Source organism: Dipodomys merriami, unplaced genomic scaffold, assembly GCF_024711535.1.
Source record: "Dipodomys merriami isolate MVZ:Mamm:240054 unplaced genomic scaffold, mDipMer1.0.p SCAF_10, whole genome shotgun sequence".
Classification (NCBI taxonomy): domain Eukaryota; kingdom Metazoa; phylum Chordata; class Mammalia; order Rodentia; family Heteromyidae; genus Dipodomys; species Dipodomys merriami.
The window spans coordinates 4,409,945-4,431,362 of NW_027202271.1; the positions used below are offsets into that span (position 1 = coordinate 4,409,945).

Sequence of the window (21,418 nt, forward strand, 5' to 3'; positions counted from 1 at the left end):
TATCTGTCTGGCTGACTTTGAACTGAGTTCCTCAGATCTCAGCCTCTTGAGTAGCAAGAACTCACCAGTGCCTCGTTTCAATTGGAATTTTTATATGCTGTAGTTTACTTTTGTGGGTAGAATATTGGGCTACAATGGAAGATGCTTTTACTAACCCAGTATGGGATCCGATATCTGTATTGTTGTAGCAGACCTGGATGTCACAATTTGTTGGGTTGGCCATTTGAGCAAATTTATTTTCAGTTCCTTGGCTTGACTTTTGTCCCTTGAAGTGCCTTGATGAAAATACACGTTTCAGAGAGTTGTGAGAAATAACAATATTTTCTATAATATATTCGTCATGGAGAACACTGGAGCTTAATAAAATACTTAAATAATGTCTACTATTTTTCTTTACAATAGCTACGATAATTTTAGGAAAAGACCTCTTAAATCAAGTTACCTAATAATCTTTTCCCTTCTTCCCTTTCCTTGCTTCCCTTTTCCTTTTCCCTCTTTCCCTCCCTATATCCTCCCTTCCTCTTTTCTCCTTCCCCTTACTCCTTCCATCCCTTCTTCCCTTCCTTCCTCTCTCTGCCTCTCCTTCTCTTTCCCTTCTCCTTCCTCTTCCTTCTTCCCTTCCTTTCCTTGTCTCCCTCTTTCCCTTTCTGCCTCCCTCCCTAGCATCTTTCCCTTTCCTTCCTTTCCTTCTATCCTCTTTTTCTTTTTAAGCTACGAATTTTGTAAACTAAGGGAAAGGAAAATGGTAAATCAAATTTTATTATATAATTTATATAAACTAAGTGTTATGCAAATGTGAATATTAATTTTTTTCAGCTGGGCACAGGTGGCTGACACCTGTAATCCTAGCTACTTAGGAGGCTGAGATCTGAGGATCTCAGTTCAAAGCTAGCTTGGACAGAAAAGTCTCTGAGACTCTTAATCTCCAATTAACTACCAAAGCAAAAACAAAAACAACCCAAAACTGGAACCAGAGCTGTAGTTCAAGTGGTTGAGTGTTAGCCTTGAGCACTTAGGGACGGTTGCTGGGTATTGAGTTTAAGACCCAGGACTAACACAAAAACAAAAATAAATTGCTTATTTCTATTCTTAGTATGAGGCTAAACAACTGAATTGGGGAAATTGGGTTTGATTATCTTTCCTTAATTTGTGTTTTATAAGATGGCATTATTACTTTGTTGGTAATGCCCAGAATTTCTGGAGTGTTTTTCTGTAATTGCAAAAATAACCTCAAAGTCAATCACTTAATCATTATTTATATTGTATCATTTGCAAGGATCCCACAGATGTATGTACATATTAACAATATTCCTATGATTCATCTCATGAAAAATTAAACCACTGATTGCATTTCAGAGAGATGTTGGGTGCTTAATCAATCTAGAGACAATCTGCCTCTGGGAGAGCCTATCTGAAAAATTGCATAATCCTTAAAAGTCAAGAGATGGAGAATTTTAATGTATTTCCTTATTTATCTTGCATAAGTTTATGAACTTTACATATAATGATAGTTTATTCCTCCTCCTCCACCTTCTTCTTTTTCCTCTAACTTCTTCTTTTTCCTCCACCTTCTTCTTTTTCCTCCTCCTTTTCCTTCTCCTTCTCCTCCTCTTCCTTCTCCTCCTCTTCTTCTTCCTCTTCCTTCCTCTTCTTCCTCCTGATACTGAGGTGTGAACTTAGGACCCAGCTCACTCAGCTTGCTTGCTTGCTTGCTTGAGTGGTGCTCGATGACTTGAGCCATGCCTCCAGCCTGGCCTTTTGGCTTCAAACCATGATCTTCTAGCTTTCAGCCTCCTGGTCATCTAGCATTACACTTGTGAGCCACTGGAGCTCAGGTTATAGTCATCTTTTTTTTTTTTTTGTCTAACTTTATGCCCTAGAAAATCTTCAGAAATGTAATTGTTGATTCTAAACTAGCTGATTGTTCGTACCTGCAAATTTCATGTTTCTCTCAGAAATCCTACAACTTCATACAAATGGAGAACTTTTGGGATGGGAAGGCTTATAAAGGATGAGGTCTGTTACTAGGGAGATGAGGGTGAATGAATGCATTTTTCTCAAAATAACTTAGCTGTATCATTAAACAGTTCCCAGATTGATTAGTCTATCATTTCTATGAACAAACAAAAAACAAGCTGGGCCAATGGCTTCCTCCTGCCATCCTCAAGGTGCTATGTGATAGAGGATTGCAATTCAATACCTGCTCAGGTAGAAAAGTCTGAGAAACTCCATGTCCACATACTCATCAAAAAGTGGGGCTGTAGGCATGGTTCAACTGGTAGAGCTCCAGCTATGAGCATGAAGCCCTGAGATCAAATTCCAGTACTACAAATAAGAGAATGAAAAGAAAGGAAAGAAGAAAGAGAAAACAAAAAACTCATTTTACGTCAATGATTAGGATACCAAGCAAATCCTTTACTGACTGAGTTTATTTACTTCTTACTCAATCTGAGTTTTGTGTAGGTCTTAGAGATGGTTTTTTGTTGGAGAATTTTAAGATTATAATAATTTATTTAACAAATATTTATTTAGAACCAATTAAGAGCTAGAAACTTATTAGAGACTAAGTAGGACTTGTGAAAATTTGGAGTCTTTTCTGACTTCAATAAACATCCCACTTATTATTTATTAAATGAGTTATCACTGAAATAAGTATAATTACAAATGCTCTTTGAAAATTAGAGTATTACTTTAGACTAGGTTATATCAGCCACTCTTAGTATTTTGAATTTTTCATAAATGTGATAGGAAAATTTATGTTTTTCTCTCTTGTCTTGTAAGCCAGGCTTTTATTTTTGTTTTTTGTTTTTGGGATAGGTTCTCACATTTTTCCCAGCCTTGCCTGGCAAATCCTCTTATTTATGCTTTGAGCCTCCTATTTATGGAATGTTTTATAACTGGGACGAAACACATGGACCACTATACCTAGCTTTTTCTGTCGAAATTCAATCTTGTGAACTTTATGCTGGCTTCAGATGGCATGGCAGTCCTCCTAATGCCAACCTCCAAGAGTAGCTGGGATTGTGGGCTTGAGCTACCTCACATGCCTCAGCATTTTCCTGTTTGGATGACAGCCATGCCAGTTTAACAAAAAGACAGTGGTTTGGATTAGAAAGAAGAAGATAAATGGGCAGATTCAAAATATTTAAAGATTAGGAAAATTTTTAGTTTGTTCGTATTTCCAAAAAATGAGAAAGTATATATATATATATATATATATATATAGATAGATAGTTAAGAATGTGGTTAATCTTTTAAGTAAAACAAAACAACGTGGTTGATCAAATCTTTGATATTGATATTGAAATTCCTCAGCACAGAAACTAGCAACACAAATTGCCCCCAGAACTTGACCATGAAGCACCATGGAGCTTGGAAAATAAGCTATCGATATTTAAACTTAAAAAAATAAATAAAAAAGAAAAGTTCTAAAAGCCAGGTGATGCTGGTGTCTCATGCCTATAATCCTAGCTACTCAGGAGGCTGAGGTCTGAGGATCCTGGTTGCAAGCCAGCTGGGGCAAACATATCCTCAAGATTCTTCTCTCCAATTAAGCCACCAGATGTGGAGCTTTGGTTCAAGTGATAGAGCACCAGCCTTGAGTGACTAAGCTAAGGGAGAGTGTGAAGCACCAAGATCAAGCTCTAATACACACACAAGTTCTTAAGATTAATTTCACTTGAATAGATTAATAAGCTGGGTTGAGGAAGATTTTGGAGTTTGCCACAATTGGTCAATAAGCTGGAGCCCTCACTGGATCATTTTATACCATGTTCATCTAACTGGTGTGCAAGGTGTTTTTACTTGCATTTTCTTTACCTCACTAGGTTTGAAAACCTGATGTAAATAACCAGAGGTAAGGAAATAAATGAACAAGTGTCCTCTATGGAGCTTGGGTTCTAAATTAGTAATAATTGCCTTTGTGGATTGAATAAAAACTCCTCATTTTAACAGCAGATGAATTTCTCAAGACTTACCTATTATTTATTTAAAAAATTTTGTGCCAGTCATGGGGTTTGAATTTAGTGCCTAGGCACTCTTCCTGAGCTTTTTTTCCTCCAGGCAAGCACTCTACCACTTGAACCACAGCTCCGCTTCCAACTCTTTGCTGGTTAATTGGAGACAAGAGTCTCATGGACTTTTCTGCCCAGGATGGTTCCAAACTGAGATCCTCAGATCTCAGCCTCCTGAGTAGTTAGAATTACAGGTCTGAGACCCCAGTGCCTCACCAAACATGCATTTCTTTATCCATCCTAGCACCATTGTGAGCCAGGTAGGAATCCTTGCAATCCCTGTTGATGATAGAAAGTAACTGAGACAGGGATTCTGGAGAAAGAAGGACACAGAAACACATTCTTTGATTTCTGAAACTTTGTCTTTAAACACTCCAGTATTCTACCTTCAGCAAGTGAATATATCCATTAGAGACTTCAGAGAAATCCAAAATTTTAAATTTGGTCATATAAAATTGTTTACTAACCAGGAAGGTAGTATATACCAGCATATGAAAGGCAGAGCAAGGAGGAATGAGACAAGTTTGAGGCCAACCTGATCTACATAGTGAGACTTGGTTCAAAATTAAATAGATAGACAGATGATGGATGGATAGGTAGATAGATAGATAGATGAATAGATAGATAGTAGATGGTTGATAAATGATAGAGAGGTAGATAGATGATAGATAAATGATAGAAAAACAGGTGACATGATAGATAAATGATGACAGGTAGATGATAGATAATAGATTGATAGATGATAGGTAATAGATGATAGATAAATACATGATAGATGGTATAAATACATGATAGACAATAGGTAATAGAAAAATAGATGATAGATAATGGATGATAGAAAAAGATGATAGATAATAGGTGATAGATGACATATCAGATGGATGGAGATAGATAGATAGATGGATAGATAGATGAGAGATAGTTACTGAAAATGAAGAATATGTCTGGATTCTGAGCAGTTTTCAAAAATCAAGAATATGTCTGGATTCTGAGCACTGCTTCCTAGCCAGGTGAATTCTTTTCTCTTTTTTTTCTTTTCTTTTCTTTTCTTTTTTTTTTTTTTTGTCAGTCCTGGGGCTTGAACTCAGGGCCTGGGCACTGTCCCTGAGCTTCTTTTTGCTCAAGGCTAGCACTCCACCTCTTGGAGCTACAGTGCCATAACTGGCTTTTTTCTGCTTATATGGTACTGAGGAATGGAACCCAGGGCTTCATGCATGCTAGGCAAGCACTCTACCACTGAGCCATGTTCCCAGCCCCAGGCCAGGTCATTTCTATTGCTATGACTTATACTTCTCTTCCTCAAGCACTCTTTGTTTACCAACAAAGAGCCACTATGGTTTGACTATAGGAAGAGGATGGGAATGTAAAAATAAATCTAGGGGCTCAGTGGTAGAGTGCTTGCCTTGCATGCATGAGGCCCTGGGTTCGATTCCTCAGCACCACATAAGCAGAAAAAGCCAGAAGTGGCGCTGTGGCTCAAGTGGTAGAGCACTAGCCTTGAGCTGAAGAGCTGAGGGACAGTGCCCAGGCCCAGAGTTCAGGCCCCACAACCGACAAAATAAATAAATAAGTAAATCCATATCTAGTTTTGGAAATATCCCAACAGTGTTTTTCTCCTTACTGGGAAAACTAATGTTTGAAATTCACAGTGTGGTGACATCCAAGCTTCATGAGATCTTCCATCCTTTCTCTTCATTTCCTTAACCTGGCGCACAAAATCGTGGCCTCCATCTTTAGTGGTACACATCTTCTGGTTTTTGGTCATAGTTCCTACCTGATTAGCTCACATCGTCATCCCTGGAAAATTGGAAAGGGAGAAAGACTTCCAGGGAAATAAATGTCCTCTCCACTGCTTCTTTGTCTCCTCTCAGGAAGGACAGAATTTGACGAGTATAGGATTTAAATTCAGGGAAGGAATGTTAGAAACATATTTTTATTTATTATCTATTTTGATAGCTTATATGGCCAGGCACTGGTGGCTCCCACCTGTAATCCTCGCTACTGAGGAGGTTGAGATCTGAGGATTGCAGTTCAAAGCTAGATCGGACAGGAAAGTTCATGAGGCCCTTAACCAACAAGAAAGCTGGAAATGGAGCTGTGGCTCTAGGGGTAGAGTGCTACGCTTGGGCGAAAAAGCTAAGGGAGAGCACTCAGGTCTTGAGTTCAAGTCCCAGGACTGGCACAAAACACACATTCACACATTGCTATGTGAAAACTTAGCTTATGATATTTTAGGTAAAGGTAGACTCACAGTGCAGTGAGAAATTCTAGTAAATGAGAAATCTCAATAATTTATGTAACCCACTGCCTGCTGTGATAGCATTATGGATTGGGCCCTCTGCAAAATCATGGAAACAGATCTTGGATCTCAACACATTCTCAGATGGAGTCAATTTAGATGAAGAACTGCAAACACGAAGGCCTGCTTAGCCAACTGACATTTCCAAATAACAACTCTGTTCCAATGAATGCTTTTAGTCATTTATTTGCGGGAGATGTATTGAGTTGTTTTTAAGTGAAATATGCCATTTCTGGATGACAGTGGGTTGTTAGCTTAGCCCAGGATTATTGTGAACCATCCATCTCCCCTTCTTGTCATTCTAGATTGTCTTGCTTATGTGTATAAATTCTCCGTTTTCTTTCTTTAATAATTTTTTTTTATGTTGGTAATGGGGCTTAAACTTAGGACCTAATGATCTAGTTTACTTTGTCACTCAAAGCTGGTGCTCTGCCTCTTGAGTCACATCTCCACTTCAAATCTACTATTTTCATTCATTAACTAATTATTATTATTATTTCATTAAGGTCGTGGTGCTTGAACTTGGGAGCTGGGTGTTGTCCTTGAGCTTTTTTTTTAATTCAAGGCTAATGCTCTTTGGTGGGTAATTGCAGAAAAGAGTCTCATGGACTTTCCTACTCCGAAAGGCTTCAAACTGAGATCCTGAGATCTCAGTCCCCTGAGTAGCTAAGATTACAGGCCTAAGCTACTGACTCCTGGCTATTTATGTTTCTTAGCTGGTACTAGGACTTGAATTTAAGGCTCTGAGCTGTTGCTTAACCTTTTCATTCAAGGCTGGCATTCCAATCACTGGAGTCAAATCTCCACTTCCTCCATTATCTTTCTTAAGCAAGTCCAATTAAGAGAAAACAAAAATAAAACTTAAAACAAATAGTAAAGGAATCAACAGAAGTTCTTTTGGATCCATTTTTTCCCTCCCTCCCTCCCTCCTTCTCTCCCTCCCTCCTTCTCTCCTTCCCTCCCTCTCTCCCTCCCTCTCTCCCTCCCTCTCTTCCTTCCTTCCTTCTTTCCTTCCTTCCTTCCTTCCTTCCTTCCTTCCTTCCTTCCTTCCTTCCTTCCTTCCTTCCTTCCTTCCTTCTGTCTCTGTCTGTCTGTCTGTCTCTGTCTGTCTGTCTCTCTCTCTCTTTCTCCTCTCTCTCTTTCTGCCTACACTGGGACCTGAACTCAGACCTGGGCACTGCCTTTTAGTTTTTGCAGACAAAGCTTGTGTTCTAATACTTGAGCCAGTGCTCCACTTCTGTGCTCTTACTAGTTCATTGGAAGTATAAAGCTCATTAACTTTTCTGCCCAGGCTGACTTTGATGTCAGTCTCCTGAGTAGCTAGGATTACAGGCAGGAGCCATGACTACTGGGACAGGATATGTGGATCCTTAGCATTTGGACACTGAGCACATGAACAAATTCCACACTTCATTCCAGACACTGACTAACACACTGGGACTCTTTACTTGATGTAACAATTGTGGAAATACTTAAAGGAAGTGGTGACATGCTCTGGATGGTAGGGACTGGTGCTTTATAAGTTATAAGAATTAAATAAATGTTTATTCCATTAAATATTTCAGAACAATAGGCACATGAATATATTCTATTTCTTTTGTTGTTGTTAAGTATTTCACTGTTGTTCAGTTAAATATTTTCTGGAGATCAAACCCAGTGCTGTGTTTGTGCTAAATGAGCACCTGACCACTGAACTACAGCCCCAGTTCCTTCTTAAGAATTTTAAATGTTAGCCAGGTGGATGATGGTGGCTCATGCCTGTAGCCTAGCTATTCAGCAGAATGATATCTGAAGTTTGTGGTTCAAAGGTAAATACAAGAGACTCAGTGCCAATTAACCAGCAAAAAATGTCCGAAGTGAAGGTATGGCTCAAGTGGTGGATTGCCAGCCTGGAGCAAAAAAGCTAAGTAAGGGCACAAGTCCGGTTCAAGCCCCAATGCTGGTACGCACGCGTGCACATACACACACACATACACACACGAATTTTAAATGTCTCTTCTGCACATTACAACTTCACATTTACATCTCAGGTAGAATATGATTTTAAGCTGATAAATATGTGCTACAAATGCAATTTACTACAACTGCAAAGAACAGTTTCAGTAATCTCAACCTAGTATTTTAGTATTTCTGTAGATAGATAGATGGTAGGTAGGTAGATAGATGGTAGGTGGATAGATAGACAGACAAATAGACTAGACATAGCTAGATAGATGATTGTTGGCTAGATGATATTAGATGGATAGATAAAAGATAAAAGACAGATAAGTAGACATATAAACAGTTGATAGATGGTAGTTATAGATGACAGATGATAGATCTATAGATAGATTACATATTAATAGATAGACAATTTGATAGGTAGATAGATTGATAGGTAAATAGGTGATAAGAGAGATAAATATATCTAGCTTATAAAACATTTTCGACATACATGATGTTTAAAAGCTAGAAAGGGGTGACAATGAACAAGCTACACTGTATTCATAAACTGCTTTTTTTTTTTTTTTTTTTTTTTTTTTGTCGGTCGTGGGGGCTTGAACTCTGGGCCTGGGCGCTGTCCCTCAGCCCTTCAGCTCAAGGCTAGCGCTCTACCACTTGAGCTATAGCGCCACTTCCGGTTTTCTAGTGGTTTATTGGAGATAGGAGTCTCATGGTTTTTCCTGCCCGGGCTGGCTTTGAACCGCGATCCTCAGATCTCAGCCTCCTGAGTAGCTAGGATTACAGGCGTGAGCCACCAGCGCCCGGCTCATAAACTGCTTTGTTGAATGACAACTTATTTGTACAACTACTGAAGGACAACAACGTATTTTTAAAAAGAAGCTAAGAATATAAGACCTGTATGTGTTAAGTATTCACAATAAATTCTCAAGAAATATTCAAAAGCATAAAAAAGAAGAGCTAGGATTGTGTTGGTCTATTTAAAGAATATCTGTCTTCATAGGTTATGAGCAATTTTTGATGCTGTGACTATAAATTGAATTTAATCATTGATTAAACTCCTCACAATTCTGAATCATGATAATAATCAGGCTGCTTTCTGTCTAGTGTCAACATTTATATTCCCGCTATACCATGAGATCACATTTAATTTAATTATAACATTGAAAGTGACAGGGTGCCAGATGGATTTGTTAATGAGTACAGTGCTTCAAGTTTTAAACAAGTTGCAATTTCAGTTATCCAGCAGATGATACACTTTAATGTGAACATAATAGTTTTCCTCTTATAATAATAAATGTACTAAAAATTATAGAAATGATATTTTTGTTAATTTAGAGATAAAAGGTATTCCATAGCAAGATCAATGAGTGAATCTTTAATTCTGGAAAAACAATTTGCATGGACATTTTAGTTTTTACTGTGGGAAATAACACAATTTCCTCTTGGAATTGAATCACTAAGGAAAATACACAAAAATTAAGTTTCTTTTTCCTTCAATGTCTGTGTTTTCAATCAATCAATGGCCAATCAATGATATTTTTGTTTAAGGAGGGAGTTTTAACATCCTATGGGATATGCTGGTTTTACAAGCCCACAACTTTGTCTGCGGTAATCTAGTGCATTTTACATAGTGCTACTAGCATTTCATATTCCATATTTTGTTCTAAATTACAGCAATATTATACCCTTCCTTCCTTCCTTCCTTCCTTCCTTCCTTCCTTCCTTCCTTCCTTCCTTCCTTCCTTCCTTCCTTTCTGTTTCTGGTTGTTTTTTTTTGTTTTGTTTTGTTTTTGCTGGTCATGGGGCCTGAACTCAGGGCCTGGGCACTGTCCCTCAGCTCTTCAGCTCAAGGCTAGCACTCTATCATTTGAGCCACAGTGCCACTTTCGGCTTTTTCTGATTATGTGGTGCTGAGGAATCGAACAGGGCCTTATGCATGCAAGGCAAGCACTCTACCACTGAGCCACCTTCCCAGCCCCCCTTCCTTCCTTCCTTCCTTCCTTCCTTCCTTCCTTCCTTCCTTCCTTCCTTCCTTCCTTCTTTCCTTCCTTCCTTCCTTCCTTCCTTCCTTCCTTCCTTCCTTCCTTCCTTCCTTCCTTCCTTCCTTCCTTCCTTCTTCCTTCCTTCCTTCTTCCTTCCTTCTCTCTCTCTCTTTCTCTTCTCTTTTGTTTGGCTTGACCTTAGGGCCTGGGCACTGTCCCTGAGCTTTATTGTTCAAGGCTAGCACTCTACCACTTGAGCCATACTTTACCTCAGCTTTTTGGTGGTTAATAGGACGTAACAGTCTCAAGGAGGCTGGGAAGGTGGCTCAGTGGTAAAGCGCTAGCCTTGCATGCATGAGGCCCTTGGTTCGATTCCTCAGCACCACATAAGCAGAAAAAGCCAGAAGTAGTGCTGTGGCTCAAGGGGTAGAGCGCCAGCCTTGAGCTGAAGAGCTGAGGGACAGCACCCAGGCCCAGAGTTCAGGCCCCACAACTGACCAAAAAAAAAAAAAGAGCCTCATGGACTCTCATGCCTGGGCTGACTTTGTAGCATGACCCTTGGATCTTAGCCTCCTGAGTAGCTAGGATTCCGTGTGTGAGCTTCTGGTGCTAGGATATTTCTTATCTAATGTCCATTTAGAAAATCTCTTCCAACTCCCCATTGATGCTACTGAACCACTTCTGTTTTGTCAGTGAACATGTTATAGTTTTGAGTTGCATTTATTTTCTACTCTACCCTTGTATTTATTTTCTTTTGCATTTATTTTCCACTGTGCACTTGATGTAAAAGTTACATATAGCAGCATTCACATCTGGCCACCAATACACACACACACACACACACACACACACACACACACATTTAGTTTCTTGTTGCTGAGATAACAGTTAAACATAACTGAAATACTCATTCAATAATTATGTTGGTCCAAATTTAAGCAGGCATCAGTGGCTTACTCCTGTAATCCTAGCTACTCAAAAGGCTGAGATCTGAGGATTGCAATTCAAGGCCAGTGTGGGCAGGGAAGTATGTGAGACTTTTCTGTTCAATTAACCACCATAAAGCTTAAGGGGAGCTATATAGCTCACGTAGAGCATTGAGAATAACAGATTTGTACAGGTATATTCCAATAACACATAATTAGCATCCCTCCCCTCAGGGCCAGTTTTAGCTGGTTATTTCTACACTTCCTTTTCTTTCTGAGTGCTCAAGTCATTTCCTTGCCCAGATCAACTGTAAACAGTGTTCTTACACATTTATTTTCGAAGTGTTACCAAAATGTGTTACATAAACTTTCATTGTGCCACTGTGTAACTCTGATTATTACCTTAATATTTTTAAATTAATTTTTTCCATATTAATCTAGAATTTTCTTACATTATTTTTTGCCCCAACAGATAGAGAGTGATACAGTATAGACAAGGTTTAGGATTATTGTTCGTTCCTCATGAAAGCCTCTGCCAGCCTGGTGCAGGTGGCTCATGCGGTAATCAGAGCTACTCAGGAGGCTGAGATCTTAGGATCCTGGTTCGAAACCAGCCCAGGCAGACAAATCCATGACAGACGTATTTACCAGTTAACCAGCAAAAAGCAGGAAATGGAAGTGTGGCTCAAGTAGAAGAGTGTCACACTTGCGAGAGAAAGCTAAGGCACAGCTCCCAGGCCTTGAGTTCAAGCCCCAGTACTGGCACAAAACAAAACAAAACAGAACAACAATAACTAAAGGCATATGTCACATCTCCTGAACCGTGTAGTTTGGGTGTTTGTTGCTGAGTCAAGATTGGTCAAAACCATAAATCCAGTTGGTAAATTTGTATTCAAGATGATTCCTTAATTCTATTGTTCCTTCAGGAAAAGCAGGATTCAGTTTTGTTCCCCAGTCTCCCTGCCTTTGTGCTTGTATCATGGATTGTTTCCTCTTCTCTTTACTACCTGTCACTGCCTGGCCACGGCCAGTCCAGGCATAGTCTGCAGGCTGCTGTCTTCTATGCTCCCTCAGCAGATTGCTCATGGGCCCTGTTATTGTGTCCAACTCCTGTGTGTCCGTGTAGTATTTACCTGGGGCCTTCTGAAATCACTCTCAGAGGCAGCCCAAGCCAAACACTGGCGACTCTCATCTGGAATCTTAGCTACTCAGGAGGCTGATATGTGAGGGTTGAAGCTCCAAGCCAGCTCAGGCAGGAAAGTCTGGGAAATTCTGTCCTCCAATCAACCACCAAAAAGCTGGAAGTGGAGGAAGTAGCTCAAGTGGTAGAATGCCAGACCTGAGTGAGAAAGCTAACCCCCAAGTTCAAGCCTACACTCCTCTACATTCCTCACTGCCAAAAAACAAAAAAGTCCTCTTGCCAGAGACTGAATATATTGTTCCTAGATACCCTCAGTGGTTCCAGCAAAATCAAATCTAGCTAATTATTTACCTAAGATCTGGAGACTTCCTTGCCCATAACATGTGCCTGAGATCCACAAAGGTGTTAGCAATTTTGTGCAGACAGACACATTGCCAGCTGGAAGCTAAGGGAGAGTGAGCAGAGAAAGAAAAGAAGGTCAGGCCCTTAAACCCAACCCAGAACCGGAGCTGATAAGCAACTTCATAACACACCTATTCTTAACCTTTGATTTTTTTTTTTTTTTGGCCAGGGGTTTGAACTCAGGACCCTGAGCTTTTTTGCTCAAGGCTAGTGCTCTACCACTTGAGCCACAACACCACTTCTGTCTTTTTTTGTGTATGTGGTACTAAGGAATCGAACCCCAGGGCTTCAAGCATGCCAGGCAAGCACTCTTACCACTAAACCACATTTTGATAACAGTTTTGATAACAGCTATCTTAAGAGTTTCTTAGTAGGTTTGATAATTAATGGTGGTGAACAATGTGTGTGCATGCGTGTGTGTGTGTGTGTGTGCTGGTACAAGAACTTGAACTCAGGGCTTGGGTGCTGTCAGCTGTTTTGCTCAAGGCTGGTGCTCTGCTACTTGAACCATAGCTCCACTTGTAGCTTTCTGGTGGTTAATTGGAGATAAGAGTCTCATAGTCTTTCCTGGCCAGGTGCTGTCCCTTAGCTTTTCCTGCCCAAGGCTGGCACTCTATCATTTGAGTCACGACTTAACTTTCAGCTTTCTTTTGGCTGGTTAATTGGAGAAGAGAGTTCCTTAGACTTTCCTGCCTGGGTTGGCTTTGAACTGCCATCCTCAGATCTCAGCCTCCTGAGTAGCTAGGATTCTAGGATTGAGGTCTGGGTGCGTGGCATGAACACCTTTTTACATCTGTCAGCTGCTTGTATATTTTCTTTTGGTAAATGTCTATTCAAGACTTTTCCACTTTTCTAAGTTGGTACATTTGTTTTTTATTGGTTTATTTTCTCTATTCTTTATAATTTTTTGACTATCCGTCTATCACATAGATCCTATGTAGGGATTTTACCCCATCTATAGGTTCCAATTTCTTTTTGCTGAATGTATCCCTTGTTAGGAAGGAGTTTTGTGTAGTTTTGTTGACTTGCTATGGCTTTGCTGGCCTGTGCTTTTTGTGGGATGCTTAAAAGATTGTGGCCAAGGAATGCTTCTGCCATGTTCTTTAGGGTTTTTATAGTTTTCTGGCTTTATATTTAGGTCATGAATACACTTTTGAGGGTGTATATGATGTAATTTTAGGACCCAATTTCATCTTTTGTGGACACAAATCCATTTTCCTTGGCAAAGTTTATTGCATAGACTGTCCTTGCACTGGCACAGTATCCTTATCAAAAATGGATTGACTCTCTATGGTTGAGTTCATTTCTGGGAGATCATTTCTGTTCTCTGTATTCTCAGAGTCTCTTTTCCTGGTCCTGGGGCTTAAACTCAGGGCACCAGTGCTATCCCTTTGTGCTCAAGGCTAGTGCCTGCCACTTGAGCCACAGTACCACTTCTGGCTTTTTCTGAGTGTTTATTGGAGAAAAGACTCTCATGGACCTTCCTGCTTGGGTTGGCTTCAAACTGCAAACTTTAGATCTCAGTCTCCTGAGTAGCTAGATTACAGGCATGAGCCACCAGTAGCTCTTGTACATATCTATATATTTTTTCTGCTTATGTGGTGCTGAGGAATCGAACCCAGGGCCTCATGCATGCAAGGCAAGCACTCTACCATTGAGCCACCTTCCCAGGCCTGTACATATATTTTTAAACAGTTTAAAGTGAGAATATTTTAGGTTGGACTTTTAAAACCAATTTCATCAAAGAGAGGACCTGAATGCTACCCAGTGCTGTAATTAGGTGAACCTGAGCTGAACCTCACCCCGGAGGTGCTGGTGGCTACCAGTGCCTATCAACAAGGCTGCAGACCTAGTTGAGTCCTGGATACTGAGGAGAGTTTGTTTCCTTTCACTTATCACCAGATTTTAAGCAGAGATTTGCTTCATTAGACTCTCTGATATAAATGCTTACATGCAGTTCATGTTAGAATCAGGTGTTAATAATCTTAAGATCTAAGCTTTAGTTGGACTCAAGTATCTCACACCTGTAATCCCAGCTATTCAGAAGGCTGAGTTCTGCGGATCCCGGTTTGAAGCCAGCTCAAGTAGACAAATCTACAAGACTTGATTTGTGTGTGTGTGTGTGTGTGTGTGTGTGTGTGTGTGTGTGTGTGTGTGTGTGGTGTGTGTGTGTGTGTGTGTGTGTGTGTGTGTGTGTGTGTGTGTGTGTGTGTGTGTGTTTCCAGTTCTGCGGATCCCGGTTTGAAGCCAGCTCAAGTAGACAAATCTACAAGACTTGATTTGTGTGTGGTGTGTGTGTGTGTGTGTGTGTGTGTGTGTGTGTGTGTGTGTGTGTGTGTGTGTGTGTGTGTGTGTGTGTGTTTCCAGAGATGAGGATTGAACTGAGGGCCTTATACTTACTGGGAAATGCTTTTCCTCAGAGCTAAATCCCCACTTGTAAGACTTTTTACCTCCAATTAACCTGCAAAAGCCAAAAACATAGAGGTGTGGCTCAAGTGGTAGACTGCTGTCCTTGAGAAAAAAAGCCAGGTGACCATATCTTGGGGTTCATCTCACTTAGCATCATCTTATATGGTCATATGTACATAGCTTTTGAGCTTTTCTGCTCATCTGATAAAATTATCCTAGAGTTATACTAATTATTGCAAATGAAGGAAACCATGAGACCTATACTTCTTTGGGCCTGGCTTACTTCACTTAGTATAATTTTTTTCCAAGTCTTTTTCCATTTCCTAACAAATGGAGCAATGTCATTCTTTCTGATGGACGCATAGAATTCCATTGTATATATACCACATTTTCTTGACCCAGTCATCTACTGAGGGGCATCCTCAGTTGAGGGTTGGTTCCATATCTTAGCTATGGTGAATAATGCTGCAATAAATATAGTCGTGCTGCACACAAGAGGTCTTTCTTTGCTGTTTTTAGTGTGCTATATGATTTTTTTGTTTCCTTCATGTGTTCTTCCCCCCGTGGCATTTCCCCTGCAGTCACTCTTCTTGATTTTGGTGTTCTGCATCTTGTATATACATTTGTCTAAGCAGAATAACAAAATGCTGAAACAAGGACAGAGGATGACCCATTGCAGCAATGATACCCACAGGACACTATTTTGGAAATGAACTTTAAAACTTTGGGTAGGGGAAGAGTGAGAGAGGTGGGGGAGGGAAGGAGTAGTGGGAGAACAAGGGAAGGGTAACAATGCTCGACAAGTAATGTACTCATTGTCTTACTCATGTGACTGTAACCGCTCTGTACAGCAGCTTTACAATAAAATAAAATAAAATCTAAGTGAGAACATGAAGTCCTGACTTCAAGCCCCAATATTGACCAAAAAATAATAATAGCAAACAAATCCAAGCTTTATGCTAAGGTGTGAATTCCTTTTCCATGCCCCCTACTCATTCATTTTGATGCCCTAACTCCTAACTAACCATAAGCCATGGAGACTTGGGTGTGAATTCCCAGGCCTCCGTTCTGCTTATCTTTGACTTTGGTGCCCAGCACACAGACTTTGGCATATTTTATTCAGCATTTGTGTGTGTGTGTGTGTGTGTGTGTGTGTGTGTGTGTGTGTGTGTGTGTGTGTGTGTGTGTGTGTGTGTGTGTGTGTGTGTGTGTGTGTGTGTGTGTGTGTGTGTGTGTGTGTGTGTGTGTGTGTGTGTGTTCAGGTTCCTGCCCAGCGCAGCTGTTTAGTTTGCTGTAATGCTGACTCTATACATCTTGTGATCCTGACAGAAATAAGAAAGATACAACGAGATTAGGAAAAGTTAAGGAGGCTGAAAAGGTGCTAAACTCTTAAGAATTATTCCAAGAGAAATGTACAAAGTTAAGTGAGTTGAGCTTTTAGTCATAAAAGCCCTGAAGATGGGAAATCCTGACCTGTCCATCCAGTTTGCATGCTGGGAGGCGCTAAGAGAGGGGGAAAGATTTGGTGAACGGAGAGGTAACCTTCGGAGGACCCCTACGAAGGCATGGAATAGCTCACCCCAGGAGACTTTTTGGGCAGAGGGAGTGAGCAGTTTTAGAATGAATTATTGCTGTATACACAATTCATAATACTTTAACTTTTCTTTTTTGCCTTGTTAGACATTAAGACTTCCATTTTTCTTCTCATGAGGATATATGAGGAATGAGTGCGCACATATAGCAATAGATTATTGATGATTTATTATTATTATCATTATTTACTATCATTTTGTCAGTTGTGGAACTTGAACTCAGGGCTCAAATACTGTCCCTGAGCTTTATTTTGCTCAAGGCTAGTGCTCTATCACTTCACAAAACACTTCACAAGCTTGAAAGCAAGGGTTGATACCAATATAAAATTAAATAAATGTTTCTTCTCTGGCAGAGAAGTAGGATTACAGTAAGATTTTTTTCCAGGAAAAACTGGAGCTTTATCTAGGACTATGGAAAGCCTGAGACACAGTAAGCATTATAGTATGCCAGAGTCTAGAAATGAACAGAAAGAAGAGATATAAACACAAAAAAGTGACCATCATAACGAAATGAAAGGGAAATATTGAAAACCAGGATTTTAGACGGGTTTGAATAATGTCTGACAACTAAGAGGATACCCTAAGGGAAGCTGTGTTCTGTTACTTTGCATTGCACATGGGTGTGTGTGCTATTCAGTATGGAGGCAGTGAAGATTCTCTGGTAGAAAATTTGAGAGGCCGCTGGGTAATGGGGGCAAAGGCCTTCTCCCTCGCATCCCATGGCTTTGTGCAACCACACATGCAGCCCCCTGGACCTCATTTCATAGCCCAGGACCCATTGCCCTGCTTGCACGTGAACAGTGGACGAATTGGATCACAGAGGTGTGGGCCAGAATGGACACCCAATCAGAGGGTCTGAAAGGTGCATGGAGTGCTCGTGCAGGCTATGTGGAGCTTCCTGATTGGTTCTGGGGACTGCCCCTGGCCCGCAGGCTGGCCAATGATCCCGAGAGTCCCATAGCTCTGTCCTACAGTTGCCTTATTAACTCAACACACCATGCCTCAGGCCGAGCCTCCTGTGCCATACTTCTGTCTAGTGAGAGGGGTTGATCCTGTTTATCTTTTTCTTCAGTAAATCTTGGCCATTTTACTTCTCCCTCAGTGTCCATAGACTTGTTCTTTGAGTTTAGAGACACAAAGGATCCAATCCACATACTGCAGTTTTTCAGTATTAGATTGACATATTGGAAGTAATGTGAAAAGTTTCTCTTCATCAAGAATTGCTCATGGATAGAATATATTTTGTTAGAGAAGAGCCGACCTATTTATATAGTATATTCATAGGAAATAGTAATGTGTGTACAATCATTCTTTGTCGTTTTAGAGGAATTCCAGGGAGGAAGTGTGGGACAATCATCCTTACAGCAGAGGAATTAAATTGCTGCAGGGTGAGTATATTTTTTCTTTTTCAAAACTGATTTCTAGTATTTCTTCGAGATAAAATTACCCTTTGACCAGACATTACTAGTCCAAAAGAGGAGATCAACTATTTCAGAACCCACTAAACAAAAAATAAAAAGTACTGAGCTTGTAGTGGGTTTCATTGATGGACAACTTTGCTTAATAGATGTGAAGTCCTGGGTGTGGTTTCAATACCTCATTGCCCCAAAAGAAGTCTAATACCAACTTTGCTTTTAATATTAGTCTAAGGAATTGTCACTTATTGATTGAATAAGTGATAATTTGAAGATTAGGTACAATTTTTTGTGTATGTATATGTGTTGGTCCTGTGGCTTGAACTCAGGGCCTGGGATCTGTCCTTAAGCTTTTTGACTCAAGGCTAGCTCTCTACCATTTGAACCATAGCTCCTCTTCTGGCTTTTTGCTGGCTAATTGGAGATAAGAGTCTCATGGACTTTCCTACCCAGGCTGACTACAAACTGTGATCCTCAGATTTCAGCCTTCTGAGTAACCAGGATTACAGTCTCTGGCAGGACTTGGTATAATTTTGTGGGATTCCCTTTTGAGTAATGTTTTTTTTTTTTCCTCTTCATTTTAGCTGAGTGACTCTAGAATTTTATATTGTTTCCATTTTGACAGCTTAAGCAGCCCCACTTTGATGGAAGGATAGGCTGCCACTCCAACTAAGAGTTTGACTCTTAGAATAATACCTTTTGTATATTTTTAGAGAATGGCTTTTTTTCCATTGACTCTTGCTGATAAACTCAACTCACTCATGTTCTGTGACTTCACCATTGACAAGAAACGAGGTGACAGTTGTGACATTACACACTGGACACAACAGTGAGTTGCTGAGTCCGAAGTCTGCTTTGTCTCCTCATGTGCTCCAGTGCATCTCCGGGAATTGATATTTCTGGAGGGAAAAACAAAACAAAACAAAACATCTGCCCTGGATTATATCTCTAGGTCTTTTTATTTTTCATTGCTCTGTGATGATTTCAAGAACAGAAAGTTCCAGAGAATACCCCAAGAGTCACTACTACATGTGCCTTAGCCATCATTTTTATGGAGAAAGCTAGAGTTACTATCTCCAGAAGGTTATTTTTGTGCAATTTGGCATTGGGAGCTCATTCCCATAATCCTAGCTAGCTAAGAGGCTGAGATGTGAGAATCAGGGTTCAAAGTCAGCCTGGGCAGGATAGTCTGTGAGACACTTACGTTCAATTAACCATACACATACACATACTCTCTCTCTCTCTCTCTCTCTCTCTCTCTCTCTCTCTCTCTCTCTCTCTCTCTGTCTCTGTCTCTGTCTGTCTGTCTGTCTGTCTGTCTGTCTCTCTCTCTCTCTCAGCTCCAGAAGTGGAGCTGTGGTTCAAGTGGTACAGGCTAGTCAATAAGATAAAAAAGTATAAGATCTGAGTTAGTATAAATGATAGAAACTGAATGTTTTAATTGGTTACATATCTTTTAGAGTTGCAGGGAGAGAGGAGGAAAAAGAAAAGAAGTGCTGTATAGAAAATATATAATAGGTTTGTGGAGAGAATTAAGAACTAAGCTGGTCACTGGTGGCTCATTACTGTAATTGTGGCTAATCAGGAGGCTGAGATCTGAGGAACACAGTTCAAAGCCAACCTTGGAAAGTAAAGTCCTTGAGACTTTCAATAAAAATGACCAAAAAGCTGAAAGTGGATCTGTACCTCAGGTGGTAGACTGCTAGGCTTCAGCACAAAAGCTCAGGGACAGTAGATGAATGGATCAAGAAAATGTGGTGTATATACACAATGGAATTCTATGTCTCCATCAGAAAGAATGACACTGCCCCATTTGTTAGGAAATGGAAAGACTTGGAAAAAATTATATATTAAGTGAAGTAAGCCAGGCCCATGGTTTCCCTTATTTGCAATATCTAGTATATGTCTGAGTCAAGCAGAAAAATTGAAAAGCTATGTACATATGACCATATAAGATGGTAAGTGAAATGAATCCCTAGATAGGGACACAGTGTTTTTATCTTTCTTACTATTGTTTTTTTTTTGTTTATTTTATTTTATTTTATTTGAGAACATACTGTACAGAGGGGTTACAATTACATGGGCAGGATAATGCATACATTTCTTACCAAGCATTGCAGCCTCCTCCTTTGTTTACCCTTCACCTCCCTTCCCAGCCTCCCCCCTCCACCCCACCCAATCATACCCCCCTCCCCCCCCCACACCAACATTGTAAAGCTGGTTTTGACATGACATTTTGTACTTCTCATTGTTGCAACAGGTCCACCTGAATCCTTAAACAACTTGTTTGTCCCCATCTCCTCCACATGTTATACTGACATCAAATATAGTGAAAGCGGGGGTTACACTGTGGGGGAGGGACATACAAAGCAACAAAGAAATAATCTTATAAATGCGTTAGAAACACATGCATGAAAGAAACGAAAACATTAAAATACATATTTAAGGATTCATTTTCCTAACATCACATTATCTGACCTTTTCCGCTTGACTCATACCTATACTAGATATTGCAAATAAGGGAAACCATGGGACCTATGTTTCTTTGGGCCTGGCTTACTTCACTTAATATAATTTTTTCCAAACCTTTCCATTTCCTAACAAATGGGGCAATGTCATTCTTTCTGATGGAGGCATAGAATTCCATTGTGTATATATACCACATTTTCTTAATCCATTCATCTACTGAGGGGCATCTGGGTTGGTTCCATATCTTAGCTATGGTAAATAATGCTGCAATAAACATAGTTGTGCTGGTAGCTTTAGTGTGGTCTTGTTTGCAAACATTTGGGTAAATGCCCAAAAGTGGGATTGTATGTGAAGTCTTTTGAGGAACCTCCATACTGCTTTCCAAAGTGGTTGAACAAGTTTACATTCCCACCAACAATGAAGTAAGGTTCCTTTCTGTCCACATCCCCTCCAGCATCTGTTGTTGTTAGAGTTCTTGATTTTTGCTGTTCTAACTGGAGTGAGGTGATATCTCAATTTTGTTTTGATTTGCATTTCTTTTATGGCTAGGGATGTTGAACATTTCTTCATGTGTCTATTGGCCATCCTTCTTTCTTCTTCAGAGAAGCTTCTCTTTAAGTCTTTCGCCCACTTATTTATTGGGCAGTTGTTTCTTTGAGGATTTGTTGTTGGGTGGTTTAATTTTTTGAGTTCCAAGTATATTTTAGATATGAGACCCTTGTTCGTTGTATGGCTAGTAAAGATCTTCTCCCAATCGGTGGGCTTTCTATTGATCTTGCTAGCTATGTCATTGCATAAGGTTGCAGAGCTTCTGCAGGGCAAATGA

The 21,418-nt window shown here is 40.1% G+C and overlaps 1 protein-coding gene across 1 annotated transcript in view; it reads left to right on the forward strand.

Moving 5' to 3' along the window:
• Cpne8 (copine 8) overlaps window positions 1-21,418 on the forward strand; it is a 161,186-nt gene that overhangs the window by 62,116 nt on the left and 77,652 nt on the right. Inside the window, exon 7 of the mRNA XM_070038777.1 lies at window positions 18,033-18,096. Within this exon, the coding sequence (XP_069894878.1) occupies window positions 18,033-18,096 (64 nt within the window). The remainder of the gene's footprint in view (window positions 1-18,032; window positions 18,097-21,418) is intronic.